The 21651-nt window shown below is 45.5% G+C and overlaps 1 protein-coding gene across 2 annotated transcripts in view; it reads right to left on the bottom strand.

The window, feature by feature from the left end:
* KIAA1549 overlaps positions 1 to 21651 on the bottom strand; it is a 136371-nt gene that overhangs the window by 76628 nt on the left and 38092 nt on the right. The window contains exons 1-5 of one of the 2 annotated variants that reach the window (XM_082693868.1): positions 12354 to 12565; positions 6176 to 8881; positions 2997 to 3085; positions 1586 to 1763; positions 503 to 633 (exon numbers count right to left, since the gene is read on the bottom strand). In XM_082693868.1, coding sequence (XP_082549994.1) covers positions 503 to 633; positions 1586 to 1763; positions 2997 to 3085; positions 6176 to 8831 — 3054 coding nt within the window. In that variant the 5' untranslated portion in view covers positions 8832 to 8881; positions 12354 to 12565. Of the gene's footprint in view, positions 1 to 502; positions 634 to 1585; positions 1764 to 2996; positions 3086 to 6175; positions 8882 to 12353; positions 12566 to 21651 lie in introns of those variants that run through there. The other variant, XM_082693869.1, reaches the window with a different exon arrangement.

The raw sequence follows: 21651 nt of genomic DNA, 5'->3' as shown, positions 1-21651 counted from the left end.
AGAAAGAGAGAACAAAGAATACAGAGGAAAAAATATCAAAGAAATATAAAAACATCAGTGATTTCCATACAATACACACAAAACCTGTTCATCTAGAGTGGCTAGATTCTGTTTTGTAGAATGAAACACTACATTTCGTGGTACCCCATAACACGAAATACCAGTATGCTGAGGCACTCCCCCCATTTTGGGGGGGAGGGCAGAGTTAGGTTGATACTGTTCCTTCCTAGAACATTCCTGTGTTTCTGGCATATGCTCATCTCTGTCCAGCTCACCACATCTGAGCTCCGTGGTTACCCTGCTGCTCTGTAATCTTCAAGTACTTGCCTATTCACGCCCGTGAACTCCATGCCCCAGAAAGAGATCAACCCTGATTCACGTGAACTGAATTTCTTCCATGAGATGAAATGAGGAAGAGTTAATTGTGCCCTCAACAAGACTGTGAAACAAGTTCCTCTTCAAAGGGCAAAGCTCCTTGCTCTGCATTCAGTGCTATTCTCACCTGCACGGTGAAGTTATGCGTCCCCTGGTGGTGTTTTCTCACTTCAGAAAGAGCTATCATCAGGCCCTTCTCGATGTGCTGGGTGAAGTTGCAGAAGCCGGTATCCACACTCTGAGGCACGAACTGAAGAACTAAGAGACGGACAGCAGTCACAAGCCCATGAACCAGGTGCTGGCTTAGGGCTGAGGACGAGGAGGTGAAAAATACTATCTAACTCCGAGAACGCTCCCCCCAGCACAGGATTAAGTATGGAGACGGAGCAGTTAGCAGCCTCCCAGCAGGGAAACATACAAGGCAAACTGGCACCAAATGGATACATGCAAGTGAAGGTGACTTGTATCATGGAAAATGAAAAAAGGTAACAGCGGGAGCAACTGACAGATGCAAGTGACAGAAACATTTCAAGTGGGAAGAGTGAACACACTCTCAATTCCTCAAAAAGCACGGTGGGGGGTGAGGGGCCGCCTGGGTGGCCCAGTGGGTTAAGCCTCTGCCTTCAGCTCAGGTCATGATCTCAGGGTCCTATGGGGCTCTGCTCACCGGGGAGCCGCTTCCCCCTCTCTCTCTGCCTGCCTCTCTGCCTACTTGTGATCTCTCTGTGTCAAATAAATAAATAAAATCTGAAAAAAAAAAAAAAAAGAAAGAAAGAAAGAAACACACTGTGGGGGACAGACAGAACAATGGGAAAATGTCAATGGGAAAAAGAACAATGGGTAATTTTTCAGGCGTGGATATGTGTGTGAGAGTGTATTTAATAAGCTTCATCTCTTGGAGGAACGGGCTGAAATATTTATGGGTGGGCTGACATGATACCATATCAAAATAACGTGGGAGGAGGGCACGTAGGTGTCACAAGACAGACTCGGAGGTGAAAATTGTTGGAGCCGTACGATGACTATGCAGGGGCTCATTCAAGTATTCTGTGCAATTTTGTATATGCTACAAGTTTTCTGTAATGATAAAGGCTTTTTAAAAATTTAAGTTAATTTTTTAAAATCCTCCCCCGATGTTTTAACGATGTAAAAAATAAAAATAAAATTTTATATACAAATCAATCAAAACAACGATGCTCAGTTTTCTCACCCGTGTGAACTTGGAACCTGGACTCTGGCACAAGGAAGGAAGGTTTCACAGCCAGGATTAAAGGAGTCTGGTCACGGACAAGTTTACTGTTTATAAGTACATTTATCACTGATATTGCTGTGTAAACGAAAGGTCCAGATGTGACCAAGAAAGTGAAGTCAGCGAACAGTTCATAAACCTATGAAAATTAAAAAACACAAAAGACAGCAATTATCAAATTGAGAGGGCTGTAACTCAAAATTAAAGGAAGTTGCATGAAGTAGAAAAATAACAGAGCAAGTGAGGTGAAAAATAAACAGGTAGCTCTAAATGAAGAGGGAGGGTTGCAGAGACAATCCATTTTATTTTAGTTATCCCTTTTTATCCCTTTTGCAGATCTGCCTGCCTTCTCAAAAACAGCACAGAAGGGACGCCTGGGTGGCTCAGTTGGTTAAGCAGCTGCCTTCGGCTCGGGTCATGATCCCAGCGTCCTGGGATCGAGTCCCACATCGGGCTCCTTGCTCGGCGGGGAGCCTGCTTCTCCCTCTGCCTCTGCCTGCCACTCTGTCTGCCTGTGCTCGCTCTCTCCACTTCTCTCTCTGATAAATAAATAAAATCTTAAAAAAAAAAAAAAACAGCACAGAATAACAAGAGCAAAGGCAGCAAGAAATAACAGCTGATAATAAGAACTGAGTAATAATGGGGAATTCAATGTCGTTGTGTCTAATCCACATGTAGAGGAATACTTAATCTGCTGAGTAGGGCTGTCCAAAAGAAATCCATGAGCCCCCATATGCAATTTTTAAAATCCTAGTAGCCACATTAATTTTATTTAACCCAAGACATCTGAAACAGCATTTCAACATGTGGTCGATGTAAAAAAATTATTAATAAGATCGTTTACATTTCTTTTTTCACGCGGCCCTTGAAATCCTATGTCAGGGTTACACTCACAGCACATCTCAATTCAGACAAGCCCCTTTCATGTGCTTGGCAGCCACATGCAGGCCTAGAGTGGGGCTTTCTGACCTCATCAGGGAGAGGAGGAAGGAGGCATTTGTCCACTGAAAAACATACAGAAATCAATCTCTAGCCCACTGAGTGTACAGAAATGTGCATAAGCACTCACTCTAAAATATAATTAAAATTCAAATCCAAGTCCTTTCTTACAAATCAAAGGAAGCAAAATCATCACATCATCGTGCCCAACTCTGGTCTTAGAACCTTTTTGTTCCAATTCTGCCAACACACCCCTCCAGTGCGCTACACCTGGCCTACGGTGGGATCAGGGCTTCCCTGACGAAGTGACGTTTGAGCAGCTATCCCAGAATGAGCAGGCGTTCACCAAGAGGAGGCAGGAGGAGAGGAGAGAGCGAGCGTTCTAGAACCATGACAGGCCTTCAGCCTGAGCTCCCGCGCCACAGGAACCCACCTTGAGCTCCACTGCACGGTTGAAGTGAATCCTCAGCACTTCTTTGATGGCCGTGATGATGTACTCGTGCACGGCTCTCCTGGCCAGCACTGCGAACCAAAGCCAACCACCAAACGCAGTTTAGTTTCATTACGAATAAGTGGACTGCACATTTCTGGGCCCCAAGGCAGTGCTCAGCCGAACTGTGACACCAGCTCTGAAAATCATTTTGTAAAATCAGGCCCAGACTACGAAAGAACAGAGGAACAGCAGTAGATCTGGACATTCCTGGGTTTTTTTTTTTTTTTTTTTTCCCTCTTGGCTATGCCCCTGACAGTAAAACACAAAGTTTTAACTCTCAGCCATAATATTTTAAAAGGCTTTAAGATGTTACTCGGCAACACTAGATGACATCTTCCCCTATAACATGAGGTCTCCTACCACAATTTTTCAATGCAATAAGGGAAGGGTTTTCACCACTAATAACAGGGCAGAAAAGATTTTCACAATCCTCGTGTATTAAAATTTTATGTAGGAAGTAAAATATTTCTTGTAACAAAGTCTAGCTATATTTAACTCTCCTTCCACATCTGAGAAATTCTATTTTAAAATGTGTAATGAGAGAGCCTCTTTCTCAGTATTTAGTAAACATGTCCTGCTGCTCCCCTTTCTTTTCCCTATTATTTTTTTTCTTTTCTCTTCCAAGATCTCAGAAGTTAAACTTGGGGAGGGAGAGACAGAATGGAGAATCAGAGACAGAAAAACCCAAAAGAGGAAAGGAGGAAGCACACATTGTAAGTAACCCCATCTAAAGGGAGAACCAGCCACATACTACTCTCAATAGTCTGCACGGCCCACCATGAAAACCTACACCTTTTCTAGTTAATCTGAGTAAGACCTAAACTGTAAAATCAGGATATGAGCACAAGGGTCTTTGGGGGAAAAGAGTCATCAGAAATAACTATCTTTTTCTCTAGGTATCTGGTATGGACCAGGAGAGGCAAGAGACCCCTGGCAAGGAGGCCAGGGTCAGGCAGGTCCTGTGTGGGAGCACAGCCTCACCCCTTAGAGGATCCACAGGGTGAAGGGTTCTCCAAACAGCCCGCCACAGATCGACAGAGGGCTCTTACTTTCTTGATACGGCCCCATAAAAAGAACCCTTTCAGAGGACAAGAGATCAACCCAACCCTCTCTCTCTGATAATTCTTAAAAATAAGCCACGGCCAAATCCAAATGAAAATTCTAAATGAGGTGATTCTTCCTATGGCTCAAAGATAACCACTGAAAGCAAAAGACAGCATTCCTGTCCACTTAAAAATACAATGTAACAGAGGGTTACTTATGTACAACTCCACATACTTAACAACTGAAGTGTACATTTACAGAGGGTGAATTTTACCCTACAATTGCAAATACACGGATCTCTAACAAAGGACACCAAATTCATTAAATGTATATCCTCTGTGACAGTTAATCAATGCTCTATCTATCTGATATTCCTAGAGATACTTCTAAAAATGGTTTCTAATTATTTGTAGAAAAATGTGAAAAGATGCATTATACCTCCAAGTATCACAAATGTCACGAAATCCAAGAAATAAAGAAGCTTTCAGTAGTTCTTTCAATAAGCTTCTTGTAACTGACCACTTCGTAGTTACTATGTAGTAATTTTATAGAAAGGGAGAAAAGTATCGTATCTACCAGAAACTCTTCTCCCTCCTCTGGACTGCTGTTATATCACAGACAAAAGTTCACCACTTCCCCCAGCCTCATCCCATTATACTGTTGTTGGGCTGTCCGACCTCTCCACCTGTGTGCACACCTTCCACCAGGAGGACCCTTCCCTCCACCTCCAGACAACAGCCCTCTCGAGTGTGTACCTCCAATTCAATCCTTCCAAACCCATCCCTCATCATCCCAAAAGTCGCTCTTAGAGAACTCTCTCTCAACCATTCTCACCACAGCTCCCAAGAAAACATATCTTGTGTCTACCCTACTAGAATCTAAGTTCCTTGAAGGTCAGATCTGTGTCCTTCATCTAGATAACCCTTAGACCTTCTAAAGGCACCTGCACATACTGAGTGCTCCATAATTATTTGTCAAATGAATTGATAAATGGTTCCTTATTTAGGGGAGGGAGGGAGTTAGGAGAGCAAAGGCTTCAGCTTCTCTGCACCAGCTCAAAGAGGGGAGGTACCACCATGATGGGCAGAGGAGGCATGGCCTACCTCACAGCACGACCTTCTTTTTCCTCAACTTACCTTTCCCTGTTCTTCTCCTTCTCTACTCCAGTCCATTCCTCCTTTACTTCTACCATCTTCTGTCTCCCTCCTTCATTTCTACCTTCCATTCCCACCAAAATCAACACAACAGAGCCAGGCTTGCAGATGCGTATGATACTGCATTCAAGTACATTACCAGGTCGTAAGACTTAACACGCAGCCTGTCATTCCTGATGAAGAACAAGCTGGAGCATGCAGCACAGCAGGCCACGGTCACTGGACCTATACAGACATGACGTCAAACATGCTCTCATTTCGTTAGACTAAAGCAGCTGGGCAGGTACAAGGGAAGCTGCTGTTTGTCATCCTGTCACTTGGGCTGCGGACCAGGGCACAGATCAAAGTTTATAATTGAGATCAGACATTTAGCCGCTCCCTGTTTCTTTCTCGGATTCTCGGGATCTAAGTGACATTTCCAGGAACACGTAGGAGCAAAGTGCTCCTTCCTTTCAAGGAAAGAATAAGAAATTAGTAAGAAATTGTAGCAGTTGCCCTTACACATTTGCACAACTACCTGCTTAAACGAAACATGAAGGTTTTTGTTCTAACCATGCCATCTATGCATCTACCGGGATAGGAGTTTCAAAGACAAAGATCTTAGCAAACACTCCTAAGGCTCCATTTAAAACTTTTATTTGCTTCTTAACTTTATTTATTTTTATTTATTTTTTACTTTTTATTGTTAACCCAACGAAATAGGCGGCACAATCATTCTTGTTTGATAGCTGAGGAAACCAAGAAGTAGAGCGACTAAGGGAGAACTATCCAGAGAACTCACAGGAGAAAGGTGAAGGGGTGAGGGTTCCCTGGGGCCAAAGCCCATGCTCTTTCCCATGATGCTCCACATCACAGAGGCATTCCATACAAGCACCTTAGAAAGATCACCCAACCAAGAGGTGACTTGAAGCAAGGCCTTACCGGTCGTGATCAAATAGGCATCAGGAACCGTAATATCACACACATATGGCGGCTTGGTGGTTACCAGCGCTGGAGTGTCAACCATTGTTTCAGAAGTGGAGGTGGGCACAGGATGAAGGGATGGTGGCGGTCGTGCCGAACTGTTCTCCAGGGGGGTCTGACTCGCAGTGTCACCCCTGCTGCTCAGGGTGCTGTCAATAGTACGATCAGGGACAACACTGGTGTTGGGTGAGTTCAGTTCCATGGTGGTGTTCACTGGTAAATCTGTGGGTGGGAATGACGGGCCCACAAACATTGGCTCTGTAGGGAGAGGGGAGGGGATCGCCTCAGGAGCCAAGGAGGATGCTGACCACAAGTACACATCAGTGACCAGGAGTGTGGTGCTAGGAAGGACTTTGGAGAAAGAGGGCAAGACAGGTGTGTGGTCACCCATAGCACTGACATCGTCACTGGGAGGTGCTGGAGTCGGAGACGGAAGGAGAGAAGATTCTGCTAAAATGGGTGTTGTAGGAAAAGCAGTCCAAGGTGTTGGTGAGTGAGTCCCAAGAGTCAGAATGTCAAGGGGGGGCTCAGAACTGGATGGCACCGGCGTGGTGACCGCAGATTCACGGGCCATGAGCGACAACTCAAAAGAGAAGGAGGTAGTTGCAGTGAGGGCTGAGGTAAAGTGGGCACCGGGACCCGTCGGGGAAACCGTGGCTGCTTCAGAGAACTGGAGAGAGTCAGAAGGGAAGCCGGAGAGGAGCGACCCTTCAGAATAGCCAGGAAGGAACGTGAAGGTGCTTATGAGAAGGTCTGAACTCGGCCAGAGCTGGGAAGAGCCAGACGCTGTGGAATTGGGAAGGGAAAGCGGCGTGGAGGGCCCGCGGGGAGCGTCCGACCAGGCCAGCGTCTCAGCCGAGGTGGAGAAGGCCTGAGCGGTGACGGCCGCCGGGTCGCCCGCTGGCGCCACAGACGGGGCGGACGGAGAGGCCAGCGCTTCTGAGGACGAGAGGGCCAGGCTGCTGAACTCCAGCGGCGGCGTTGAGAAAAAACCGGACGAGGACTCCAAAACCCCGCCAGTGTGGGGCGTGGAGAAGCTGCCAGGTTCGAGGTCAAGGAGCCGCGAGGGCCCCGCCGACAGGCCCGGGGCGGAGGACGGGGAAGGATGTGCGTCTGCGGCCGCGGGCGGGCCTCGGTGCTGGTCGGCTGTGCCCGGGACGGAGGCGGCGGGGAGCGCGCTGCTGATGACCCAGGGGAGCCCAGCTGCCCCGCTCGATGGCGACGGCGCTCCCGATGCTTCGGGGACAGAGGACCAGCCCGAGGGAGCAGGATTGAGCGACACGGGCGTGGAGAGGTGGCCGCCGGCAAGAGGCACCCGGGTGGTCCCGACTCGCCCCACACCCCCCTCGGCGGCCGAGATGCCCCCGGAGGGAGAGGAGAGGGCAACCACCGGCCGGGAGGGGAAAAGCGTATTGAATGGCTGGGGCTCCTCTTCGAATTCGAATTCGGAGAAGTCCGCCACTCCGCGGCTGGGCGGAGGGACGCCGCTGGCCTGCGGGGTGGTCACCGACAGGGTCTCGGCGCCGTCTCCAGAGCCCACGTCTTCCCCCTCCGGGAGGCTGGCTGACGCGACGGGCCGAGGCGACGCCACGCGGCAGGACACGCACCACGTGTAGGGTCTCCGAGACGACCCCAGGCTCAGGACCCCAGGGTCGTCCACGAGACTTGGGGCCACCGCCGCCTCACCCGGCAGCTCCGACGGCTCCCTGGAGCTGCCGGGAAAAAAGGGGTGAAAAGAAACATCGGCTGATTGGGGAGAAAAGGACACGGAGGCAGGAGGAGAAAGGGACAAAGCCGAATTGGGGCTGCCGCTGCTACAAGCCAGGGCTGTCCATGCCAGAGCCTCAGCAGGGTCTGTTCTAGAGAGGATGGCTCCTTGTAGACTGGAACTCAGAGCGGTGGTTGCCTCGAGGTATCTGTCGGTGCCTGTGGCCAGAAGATCCTCTGCAGGTGGTGAGACCTCCGCCCAGGAGGAAAACGGCTGCTGAGGAAGGCCACTACCTAAGAGCAGAGGCCCTGCAGACAGAGAGCTGGAAAGAAGGGGTTCTGTCTCCCCCGTGCCTGAAGCCATGATCTCCGGCAAAGTCCTGCTTGCTGAGTTCCCATAAGCATCAGTAGGATAAAGCACCAAGTTCCTACTAGGAGTTGGAAGTATGCCCCCAGATGTGGGAGAAGCTGACCGAAAAGCACTGAAATGACTAGGGGATTCAGTGTATGTTGTTGGCTGTTGCACTGTATGTTGCCAGGCTGATGTCATCTGTTCGTCTCGTAAAGAAGTAATGGGTGAAGATGGAGTCGGCACTGGTGGGCTGAGCGGGAGATACTGGATCGGAGAAACCGTGCGGGAAGTGGTCCAGGGAGCTTCTGGCAAAAAGTTATCCATTTCATCGTCATCTCTGACCCCCGCGTTGCTCATCATCGACATATAATTGGCCACCAAGATGCTGTGATCGGCTATACTTTGGGTCAGTGTTCCTTGGTTAAAAAAGATTGTATCAAAAATAGTGGCAGATGGAGAGGATATGACATGGAGAGAACTGCTTTGCTGGGACCCTGGGGCAGTTTCTGTTAAGGCCACGTGTGCAGTGCTGTGCACGGTGCTTTTCTTCATCATGAGCTCCACAGAGGATAAAGAGAGGTTTTGCTGTTCCAGGAAGAGCTCATCTATAAGGGAAGTAAAAGCTGGGTTAGTTGCAAGGCAATCAAAGTCAAACTACCGACACTTTGTTTCAGATAGAAAAACAGACAACAAATATCCATTCAGTGTGAATATGCATAACTCACAATAAGAAGTTAAACAGCTAGCCGGGAGCCAGAAATTGCCAGAACTACAGTCACGGTAATATCTGCCAATATTCATAACCATGACCTCCACCTTTACTTAAGCTTATGTGTAAGAAGCCATTGACTTTTTTTCTCTTACTTTCAAATGACACCACAGAATACCAGAAATGGAGGAGGTTCTGGTACCCTGTCTAGTCCATTCTGTCTCATTTACCACACAAGAAAGAGAGTTCAGAGAAGGTAACTACATCAGTTACATGATCACCCGACCGAGGTGGAGTGGAATCTCAATATAAGCCTGCCTTGATTCCCAAGCCCACGTTCCTGCTCTTCCACAAGAGCCAGCTGAAAACATGAGTAAGGAGCAAGAGACCATATAAAAATTGCCAGAAAGGCTTGAAAAAGAATTAAAAGAATATTTGGAAATGAAAAAATTAAGTGTGGCGGGGGACCCTAGCTGGCTCAGTTGGAGAAGCATGCAACTCTTGATCTCAGGGTCGTGAGTCTGAGTCCCACATTGGATGCAGAGATTACTTAAATAAGTTTTAAAACTTTTATTGTTTTTTAAACATTTTATTTATTTATTTGACAGAGAATGTAAGAGAGCACAAGCAGGAAGAACAGCAGAGGGAGAAGCAGGCACCCTGCTGAGTAGGGAGCCTGATGCAAGGCTCGATTCCAGGACCCTGGAATCATGACCTAAGCCAAAGGCAGACACTTAACTGACTGAGCCACCCGGATGCCCCTAAATTTAAAACCTTTAAAAATATATATATAGCAGCTAAAATTTTGAAACTCAATATGCAATACAAAATAAACAGTGAATAGCAATTTAGACATAGCTAAAGAGAGAGTTAGTGAACTGGAAGATAAATCCAAATACACAGTATGGAATACAGAGAAAGAGAAAGATGAGAATATTAAAAAGAGAAGTTAAGAAGCATGGAAGATATGGGTTGCCTGGGTGTCTCAGTCAGTTAAGCATCTGACCCTTGATCTCAGCTCGGGTCTTGATCTCAGGATCGTGAGTTTGAGTCCCACTGGGCTCTGCACTGGGTGTGGAACCTACTTTTATATATATATATATATATATATATATATATATATATATGAGCTAGAATGAGACAGTACAACATACATTTGATACAAGTTCTTAAAAGAAATGATAGAGGGAGCTGGGTAGAGAGAATATGCAAAGAAACAGCACTAAAAATTGTCCAAAATTAGTAAGAGACATCCTTCAATTCAGGAAGACAAAGAAATCCCAAGCCAGGAGAATTTTTTAAAAACCCATATCTAGGGGCACCTGGATGGCTCAGTCAGTTAAGTACCCAACTTTGATTTCAGCTCAGGTCATATCTCAGGGTTGTGAGATTGAACCCTGCGGCAGGCTCCACAGTGGGCGTGGAGTCGGCTTAGGATTCTCTCTCCCTCTCCCTCTGCCCTCCCACCAAAATAATAAATAAAGAAATACTCATATCTACACACATGATGATACTATAAGAACACCAAGGACAGAGAGAAACTGTAAATGAGTCAGAGAAAAGGACTGGCAATTACACCATCAGATAACTTCTTCCCAGAGCTAGGAGTCAAGTGACAATGAAATAAAAATTTCAAAGTGTTAAGAGAAAATATCTGACATCTTAGATTTGAATAACCGACAATACTATTTGTTAAAATAGGGACATTTTTTGATAAACAGAAAGTGATTATACCAACAGAAGACCTTCAGTAGAGGGGCCTCTCTAAACAAGCATATACTTCAAGAGGAAAGGTAATTACCCCAGAAGGAAGATCGGAGAAGAACAGAGGATAAATAAATGATAAAAATACAGCTAAATCTAAGCAAATACTGTGGGTATAAATGAACAATATTAGGTTAGATAATTTGTAAGGTTAAAAAACATACTACAGAATTTATATAGCTTACTATGATCCCACAGAAGCTGAAAGAGGGCATCCAGAGGTATTTGTGACTCGTTAGGAGAAATGGAAATCAAGATTAAGACCAAATTCTGTTAATCGATTTTATGTATATCCTCTAAAATTTGTACATGATATTTAGCTATATGTTTATTTAGAAAAAAGATTTCTAACTGGTTCCATTAGCATTTGAAAGTCACAAACTTACACCAGATATAAGCTACTTATTTAAACAGGTCACACTCCTTTTTATGGAATGCGACTTTTAAAAATGAATAAAAGAAGGAAAGCATTTCTTAGAGATTTCAATACTATTAGGCATCTGTTGTCTTCCTTACAACCTTCCTTACAACCTAGCTCCAGGATATTTTGCCTATATACTTTACTATTTACCTATCACATTCCAAGCATGGGCCAAAAAGTAATCACGAGGTTTCTCACAACCGCAGCAAAGTAAGTCGCCACTGTTTTTTTTTTCCCCAGTAAAGGATAAACAGTTATAAATCTATTTATAATAATAAAAGTAATAAAATCAACATTCTGTCCACCTACATAACATATAGATTTCAAAGTTTTTCTAAGGACAAATCATTTTATGTGTGCTTTAAAACTCTGCTATGATAGAATTTATTTTGAAATAGAAGATCTGAAGAGAGAGCATGATCCCTTTTAAAATGAATCAGAAACATATTTGAAAATGCACCGGAAGACTACAAGAGATGAAACAGCAAAGAAAAGCAACAGTTTGGGGCTAAGTTATAAGCCCGAGTATATGATGCAAGTTAGAATTCAATCCACTCTGTTTACAAAGGACATGGAAGAGGAAAAGCAAAGCGGCCAAAAAGATGAAAAATTCTCTCAGCGGTAAAAAAGAGGAACCAACACTTCCCACTAAGAACTGTGAGGTACGCCAAGCTGTGATGGGGTTTGTGGTTCTGGGGTTGTTTTTCTTTTTCCCCTGCTTTTTTGGCCAGGCCCCTGAAGAGAGAGAAACCAGCTCTGAAGAGACAGCAGCTGAGATGCCATGGGAATAACTTCTGCAGTTAATTCAGGAAGAGGTTAGAAAACCCAAGTGAGTCTCTCCCAGCCGAAAAGCCTTCATAGACTCTAATTTCAAGCCCTGGAGATCAATTTTCAAGCTCTGAAGCATTAGTTCACCTGAGCGAAAGGCTGTCTCTGTGCCAACAGAGAGAATGGCAGGGGGCTGGAGAGATACCCCTGCTTCTCAGACTCCATGTTCACAAATGCGGGGGGGGCCAGTAGGAGGGTCTTGGTAACAGGCAGGTGCTGTCCCAGCAGGGCTGGGGTGGCACTGAGTTTCTGTGTCGCTCTCAGGCGGTGTGAGGTCTGCAGCCACCCTGAAGAGCCCGTGTTGAGGCACTCTCTCCCATGGAGACCAAGCCACACAGACGTACTGGGTGCCTACCTTGTACTTCGACCTGGCCTCCAATCTTGCCACGCTGTAGGTAACAGAACTGGGCCTGTCCTACTGTCTGCAGACTCACAGGGCTTAGCAACTCACAAGGCAAACCCACAGAACGTACAACAGCAAGCACGAACCCTCAGGTATAAACTACGGACTTTGGATGACAAATGATTTGTCAACATAGATTCATGGTTTGTAACAAACATGCCGCTGGGTGGATGTTGATGGGGCGAGGGGGAGGCTATGCATGTGTGGGAGGTGCAGAACATAGAGGAAATTACACCTTCTGCTCGATTTCCCCGTTCAGTGAACCTAAAACTGTTCTTTGAAAAAACAAATGCTTTTAAGAATCTCTTAGAAAGCTTTTTAGGATGTTTTTAGAAATCCACGAGGGAGATGCCCAATTGTCTCTAGGAACTTGTTGGTTTTACCCCAGCAAGATAATTTTGTTTTCTTGGTTTTAGTCATATTGTTCTATCTGGAAGTCATCCCCAAATAGAGTGGTCGATCATGGAATTGTGGACTTCCCTACCTGAATGGATCCTTTAAGACCAGAATTGATCCCATTACGTTGCAAAAGGAGGCTCAAAGAGTTTAAGCTGACTTGCTTAAAATAGCACCCGGGCCCGAGGCAGCCTTAGGAAGGCAGGTTCATAAAAGCCCAGTGACTGAAGGCGCCTCACACATCACAGCACCCTTACTCAAATCAGTCCATTTAATTACAATTGTTAGTAAAGAAATTATATTGGAAAACATGCCAAGTTATATGACATCATAAAGGAGCTGAGAGCATATATTATGATTCTGTGCTGCGGAAGCCCGGGCCGGAGCTGTGAGGCCCCACATCCACCTGGGGACAGCTCACAGGTGCAGGCTCAGGTGCCAGGAGAACAACACATGCTGGGAGGGCGGGCCTCGGAAACCCAGCGGCAAAAACCTCTAAAGAGCGTTAATCCAAATAGAACCATTACTTTTGCTTCTTTGTGAAATTGTGGAATTTTCAAAGCATAGTGAGTCATCTCAACTCTGGGTGGAGGTTAACTCAACTACCAAACAAGGACCCCCCTAGGGTTTCTAAGAATTAAAACAGAAAAGCAGATAGTTAAACTAGTACCCAGTTCGGTCGGTGTTTATTCGTTTTGCAGGTCTCGGGTTACCCTGCAGCTTTTAGTGCCATTATTAAAATCATCCTCCGGGGTTGCCTGGGTGGCTCAGTCGGCTGGGCCTCTAACCCTGGATTTTGGCTCATGGCATGATCTCTGGGATCAGGGTACTAAGCCCCACATGCAGCTCTGTGCTCCCTGGGGCAGTCAGCCTGGAATTCTCTTCCGCTCCCTCTGACCCTCCCCCTCCTTGCGCGCGCACGCTCGCTCGTGCACGTGCTCTCACTCGTGCATGCGCGCGCTCTCGCTCTCTCTCGCTCTCTCTCTCTCTGTCTCTTTCTGTCTCTAGGATAAATCAGCAAATCTTTAAAACAAATACCATCCTCCCCCTGCCCATTTTTCTCCCTGGTTTAGAAAAAAGTATCTTCCTTCCCTTTCCCTTTTCCAAACCCAACCACATACTAATACCTTCTAAATTACTCTCTCTTCCAACTGGTACTGGTTTTATTATCAAATTATCAAGTACGTAAGAAATACTATTTATAAAAACATATTTGCCAAGCAGACAGGCAATTATGCAAAGAACATCCGAGTTCCTATCACCCAGTTTAAGAAAAAAAAAGATTGCCCTTTCCTCTGACACCCCCTGGGGACCCCTCTCCCCCTTCCCTTCCACGGAGAGAATCACTCTTGAACTCTGCCTTTTTCAAGTCTTGCTTTCCTTCTAGTCTTACCACATGTGTGTATCCCTGAAGAGTACATATTCTCTCGTTTCCTGTGTTTTCAAACTTCATCAAAATGAAATTATATTGCATGTGTTCTCCTGCAACTTATTTTTCACTCCATTTTTTTTAGATTCGTCCAAGTGTATTTTTTTCAGGTACTTATTCCCACTTCGACATGAATTCCATGGTATGAATATACTAAAATTAATGTATCTATCTATAGTTTTTTGTGTTTTTTAAAAAGATTATTTATGTATTTATTTGTCAGAGAGAGAGAGAGCACAGGCAGGCAGAGACAGGCAGAGGCAGAAGGAGAAGCAGGCTCCCTGCCAAGCAAGGAGCCTGATGTGAGACTCGATCCCAGGATGCTGGGATCATGACCTGAGCCAAAGGCAGCCACTTAACCAACTGAGCCGCCCAGGTGCCCCTATCTATCTATTGTTGGCGAACAGTTGGACTACTGTCTATTTTGTTAATACAATCATTTCTTATTTTTAAGATTTTATTTTTACTTTTTGATAGAGTGAGAGAGATAGAGCATGAGCAGGAGGGAGAAGAGGGGGAGAAAGAAGGAGAAGGAGACTCCCCACTGAACAGGAGCCCAAGGCAAGCCTTAGTCCCAGGACCGTAGGATCATGAACTCAGCCAAAAGCAAATGCTTAACTAGTTGAGCCACCCAGGCGCCCATCTTTTTTTTTTTTTTTTAAGTAGGCTGCATGCCCAGGGTATGGAGCTCCACGTGGAGCTTGAATTCACGACCCTGAGATCAAGACCTGAGCTGAGATCAAGAGTCAGAATGCTTTGGGGCACCTGGGTGACTCAGTGGGTTAAAGCCTCTGCCTTCAGCTCAGGTCATGATCTCAGGTCCTGGGATCGAGCCCCGCATCGGACTCTCTGCTCAGCGGGGAGCCTGCTTCTCCCTCTCTCTGCCTCCCTCTCTGCCTACTTGTGATCTCTGTCAAGTAAATAAATGAATAAAATCTCAAAAAAAAAAAAAAAAGAGTCAGATGCTTAACTGAAGGAGCCACCCAGGCACCCCAAACATTTCAGACATGAACTTTCTTACTCATCTTTCGGTACATAAATGTATATATAAAATATAGATGTTCATGTGAGTACATATGTGTACATGGATGTGTGTATTGTATATGTTTGTGTATGTATACCTGTGTCTTAAGAACATGTGTGCATGTGTGCTGTGTATGCATGCATGAGAAAAGAACTGCTGGACTGGGAGGGATTAGGTGGCTCAGTCGGTTAAGCATCTGACTTTGGCTCAGGTCATGATCTCAGGGTCCTGGGATCAAGTCCCATGTCAGGCCCCCTGCTCAGCAGGGAGTCTGTTTCTTCTTTTCTCTCTCCCTCTGCCCCTCCTCCTGCTCATGCTCTCTCTCTCTATCAAATACATAAATAAAATATTTTTTAATATTTTCAATATTAATATATATTAATATTATATATTATATTTTTATATATTAATGTTTATATTGATATTTTTATTAAAAAATATGTTGGTCAAAAGAGATATTCACCTGAAACTTTACTAAATGATGCCAAGTAATCTTTCAATGTAGTTGAATCAGTTTATACTCCCACTCCTGGTTGCTACAAATTGTCATCAATACTTAGAGACTCCTATGGGGCGCCTGGGTGGCTCAGTGGGTTAAAGCCTCTGCCTTCAGCTCAGATCGATCCCAGGATCCTGGGATCGAGCCCCACATCGGGCTCTCTGCTCAGCAGGGAGCTTGCTTCCCCCCTCTCTCTCTCTGCCTGCCTCTCTGCCTGCTTGTCATCTCTGTCAAATAAATAAATACAAATCTTTTAAAAAAAAATACTTAAAGACTCCTAGACATCCACATTTTTACTAATCTGGCTAGTGTGAAACCTTATAGTTTTAAGGTTTTCATTTGCATTTCCCTGATTATAATAGACTGAGCACCTTTTCCATATCTGTTAGCCATTCCTGTTGCCTCTTCTGGTGTCTTTTCAATTCTACTACCCATTTTGCTATGGGGTTGTCTTTTTCTTTCTGATTTAAAGGCATTCTTGATATCTTCTGGACACTAATCCTATGTCAGTTATAACTTCTCCCAGTTTTGTGGCTTGTTGTCTGACTCTCTTTATGTGGCCTTCTGATGAACAGAAGTTCTCAATTTTAATATGGTCAAATTCAACAATCTTTTCTGTTATTGCCTGAGGGTCACAGGCATTGCTCTTAAGGTATAAGAAATCCTTCCCTACATCAAAAAGCTTGACAAGGACACTAAAAAGAAATTTTAAAAATTTTTTTTAAATTTAAAAAAAAAAAAAAAGGCTTGACAATGGCCTTAGACTGTTTTCTCAAAGTTTTGAGGTTTTGCCTTTCCCATCTAAAGCTACATGTGCCTGGAGGTATACAGTCTGTGTGCACATGTGTGTGTATGTGTGCGTGCACACAGTATGCAGTATGAACACGGACGAGAGTATCTCAGACTGATACTCAAAGTGGTTGCACTTTTCATTACTGGCCTGTGATGAGAGAAGTTTCTGGAGTCAGCATGTAAGATGCACGGCTTCTTCAGAGAGTAGGTCATGATACAAAAATGTCAGCTAACGAGAAAGCATGCTCTCCATAAGGGGTCAATTTGTGCTCCGGTCTAAGTTCCTTGTCCCATTTTGGATGGAAGACAAGAATGCAGGCCAGCTCATTGCACAGTATCATCTGGGCAGAGGATGTGGGATCTCCAGAAGGTCCAGTGGGGTGGGACAGGTGGAGGAAGAACTGGTAAGGCAGCCCACTGAAGAACACAGAGAAGAGGAGTGTGTCTGGGAAGGAAGGAAGGAAAGATAAAGTACCCAAAGATGGAGTCAGAGGGAGGTAGGGCATCAGAACATTCAAGGCTTGGAAGCCATGATGTTGAGGAGAACGATTTCATAAACGCAACGGGAAGCCATCGAAGGGATTTAGAAACATGACAATGACTTGACCAGAAGAATGGTTTTAAAACTCCCTCCTGCTGCAGTGTGCAGAGCAGGTGAACAAGGGGCAGGAGGAGATGGGGAGAGACTGGTTATGTGCTCACAGTAGTCAAGGCCTGAGATGATGGTGGCTTACAGTAGAGTGGTCTTTCCAGAACTCTGCTACTCAGTGTAGCCTGTAGACCATCAGCATCACCGAGGGTGTTTCAGAAATGCAGCCTCTTTGGCCCATCAAGACATCAGTGGGTCAGAAATTGCTTTTTACAAGATTCCTGGTGATTCATGTGCTCATTAAAGTTTTTGTTTTATTTTGTTTTGGGGGGGGGGATTTTTTTAAAGAGAAACCATGTGGAGATATCAAGTTTGCAAACAGACATATGAGCCTGGAGATAAACCTGCAAAAGTAAGGAGAAATCTGAGAAGCAGGGGGAACCAGGAATGTGAGATGACAAGCCGACAGAAAAGTTGTTTAGGAGTCAGGAAGGGGTCACCTGTGCTGAATGACCCAGAGAGGCCAAGCAGAGGAATACGGGGGGCACCACCTGGACAGGATAACTGGTCTCTGGCCTTGTGGTAGCAGAGCCAGGTTGGTGTGGGTTAAAGAGTGAATGACAGGTGAGGAGACGGAGATTATATGCAGGAACTTTTTGGGGTTTAGCTGTATAGGGAAGGATCGGGAAAGGAGGGCAACTGGAAGAGCCCAGGGGAAGTCATTTCTCAGAGAGTGGGTAAGAATCACCCAAAAGATCATTAAAGGTACAGGTTTCCAACAAAGCAAATGCCAATCTAATCAAGAGAAGATGTTAGACAAGCTCAAGGACATTCTACAGAAGACCTGACCCTTCAAAGATCTCAAGGTCATAAGTCATCAGGAAGAATAAGGAATGGTCACAGACTAGAGAAGATGAAGGAGAGGGGACAACCAGATGCAATATAGGATTCTGGACTGGATTCCAAAACAGAAGTGGGAAAACTAGTGAAACCCTACGAAGTCTGTAGTCTAGTTAATAGTGTTGTAACACAGTCAATTTCTTAGCTTTGATCACTCTACTATGATTATATAAGATCTTAACCTTAGGGCAAGCTGACTAAAGGGTATATGGGAACTTGGCGTACTAAAATAAAAACTAAACTCACGTTCTCATTCAGTAGACCAGGCACGGGGCTTAGGAATTGGAGGGTGTTGTATTTGCTGCTGTTCTTGCTGTTTTAGAGTCTATGTTTGGAACCAACGCCATGGGTAATTCTAATACAAGTACAGAGACCTTCCTTTGAAAGGTACTGGACTAGAGCAGTGCCAATGGAACAATCCAGAAAAGAGGAAGAGCTGGAAGGTGCAGTGGATAAGTGAGGAATCCCAGTGGCTGAGAAGGAAGAAGAAATGGCATCCAGAGGGGAAGTGGCCTTTGATGCTCAATTAGAGAACAGACTAAGAGGAGGAGAGCAGAGACAGGTCAGTTGTACAGACATGCTGGCGACAACATAAGGGAAGGACAGAGCTAGCATAGGGCCGACTACACCAGGACAGTGGAACACCAGGACATGTGTGAAAAACACATGGAGTGGGGAGCAGGGCTGCCTACAGACATGAACAACACCGCCAGGCTCTCCCACAGAGACACAGTCCTGAACCAGAAAGTGGGTTTCGTGTCCCGTGTGAGGAAAAGCTGCTGTTCCCAAATCAGCATTTTAGGCTAGAGCTGGATATGGGGACTCCCCCTAAGAACCACCACTGATGAGCTCTCAGGGTGAATGTTAAGAACCCGGCTGCACAGTCCTGACACTTGAAGATCTCAACATTGTACAAAACTTTTAGAAATCTTCCTTTGGGGGTGTGTGGGTGGCTCGGTCAGTTAAGCATCTGCCTACTGATTTTGGCTCAGGTCATGATCTCGGGGTCATGAGATGGAGCCCCACATGGGGCTCTGTGCTGAGCATGGAGCCTGCTTCAGATTCTCTCTCTCCTCCCTCAGCACCCCCAACACGCTCCCTCTCCCTCTCTTTAAGAAAGAGAAGAAAAGGAGAAAAAGAAGAAGAAATATTCCTTTGATATTTTTGTTGCTCAGCTTTTATTATGTCACAGACGGCATCAGAATGTCCATATTTCTTTCCATATTTCACATCTAGAATGGGCTAAATCGTGAGGCCCCCCCAAAAAATTCATAATGTTGAAGACCTAATCCCCAATAAGGCTGTATTTGGAGACGGGCCTTTACAGAGGTAGAGGCGGTTAAGTGAGGTCATAGGGGTGCAGACCTGGTCCCACAGAACCGGCGTCCTTCTGAGAAGAGGGAGAGACACGAGAGCTCACTCACTCTCAGCACACTGGCACAGAGGAAAGGCTACATAGGAACACAGCAAGACACCATCTGTAAGCAGAAAGAGGCCTCCCAAGAAACCAGCCCTGCCAGCACCTTGATCTTGAACTTCCAGCCTCCAGAACTATGAGAAAATAAACATCTGTTGTTTAAGCCACGCAGTCTGTGACATTCTGTTATAACAGCCCAAGAGGCTAAGAGACTACTTCCCTTCCTGACTCAAACAAGAGGTGCTCGGAAGGGGTAGGCACTACCAGAAACAAGAGACTGTGGGCCTTGGACTTTACCCTGGTCTACCGCAGTTAATTAACTGCCAACTTTGTGTAACTCAGGTCACATTCCTGGGTCTCAGTTCCCGCTTTGGCTAATAAGATAGAGGATTCCTGAAAGTCACTACTTGAAAAATGAGCACTCAGGGGTTGACTTTCTATGTATAAGCCCGAAATAGGGGCCTCGGCTTATGCTGTAGGTTTTCTCAGTCAGGGTTCTCTGTTGTTTGCAGTGGCAACAACTCTGACCGAATAAGCAGGAGGAAAGTTCAGTGGAAGGATACCAGAGGGTCTACAGAATGGATAAGGCAGCTCTGTTTCAGAACACAGACAAAAGCCAGGGTCACCTGGGTGGCTCAGTGGGTTAAAGCCATTGCCTTCGGCTCAGGTCATGATCCCAAGGTCCTGGGATCGAGTCCCACATTGGGCTCTTTGCTCAGCAGAGAGCCTGCTCCCCCGCCCCCAACATCGTCCCGCCTGCCTCTCTGCCTACTTGTGATCTCTCTGTCAAATTAATTAATTAATTATTATTTAATTTTTTTTTTTAAAGAGCCAAATGCAACTGGGCAGCAGAGAAGCCCACGGCTAACAGCGTCCGCTGATGACATCAAGTCTCTCCACTGGCCCAGCTGCCAACGGACCCGCCATTCCTCTGCTTCATGGCAAAACATCCTCAGAATACAAAGTCCAGCTGGGAGGGTCCCACTGGCCATGCCTAAATCCCATGCCACATTGCCTCAACCCTGCAGTCCTCTGACCCTCACACAATGAAAGATTTCCTGGAAAGGGAAAGGGGAGGCTCCCAAGATGACAAATAGCCACTACGTCAGTAGTGGAGGGAGCTTCAGTTTTAGCTAAGAAAAAGCACAGCCCTTCAGCACCGGTGGAATACAATTCCAGTCAGAGAGGGAGACAATAGGGCCAAAAGCTCCAGAACATTCCACAGAGAAATGGGCCCTGTTTTACCTCAGACCTGCTCAGGTTCCCTGGAGAAATCCCTTATAATTAGCCACCTTCCATTTCCTCCTCTAGAGATGGGGACGCAGAACAATTTGTGGCTTCGCTAAAACATGGCGAGAATGAATGAGTAACTTCAGAAAATAACTAACACAATACTGAAGAATGGTAGCACAAAGCTTCTTTAAAAATTGACACTATTACAATTAAAATCAACAGTATACTAGTCCCCCCTCCAACCACAGTTCTCACTCCACAACTGCTGTTAGCTGCAGTCCAGAAGCAAATGATCCTCCTTCTGATGGAAGCTCAGAAGGTCGACAGAGACCTAACGTGACTTCACCATACCTATGTCACTCACCTCGCATCACCTTGTCGGGTAGGCATTTTGTCATCTCACATCAACCCAGGAAGGCTGAGGATGGTGTAATAACATATTTTGAGAGAGAGCAGATTCCTGTAACTTTTATTATAGTATATTGTTATAACTGTTCTATTTTATTACTATGTATTGTCGTTTCTCTCTTACTATGCTCATTTTTCAATTAAACTTGCCCGCAGGTATGTGTGCATAAGAAAAAAGACAGTATATATAGTCTTCGGTACTAGCAACAGTTTCAGGGATCCACGGAAATGGGACTTGGAATGTATACCTCGTGGATAAGGGGGGGCTACTGTATGGGCTTTGTGCTGGGATTTAGGGACTCTATTTCTTTGCATGATTTTCTCATTTGAGCACATACAGATCTTGAAACGTTGGCTTAATTCAAAGCATGGTACGTATTTATCGGAAGATGCTGGTTTGCTTTGCTCTCTCCTTTCCGAAATAAAACGCAATCCTCTTACCACCCCGCGAGGCAGGACCATCAGCACTGTAAGCCACAAAAACCAACCAAACCAAACTCTCCACTCACTTAAGAACAAAGGAAAAAATTCTCAGTCAGCCATCTGTTTCTAAAATAATTTAA

The sequence above is a fragment of the Mustela nivalis genome (genome assembly GCF_964662115.1).
Source record: "Mustela nivalis genome assembly, chromosome: 12".
Taxonomy (NCBI): domain Eukaryota; kingdom Metazoa; phylum Chordata; class Mammalia; order Carnivora; family Mustelidae; genus Mustela; species Mustela nivalis.
The sequence above is the reverse complement of the archived record's forward strand: the minus strand, read 5'-3'. Positions and strand labels throughout refer to the sequence as shown.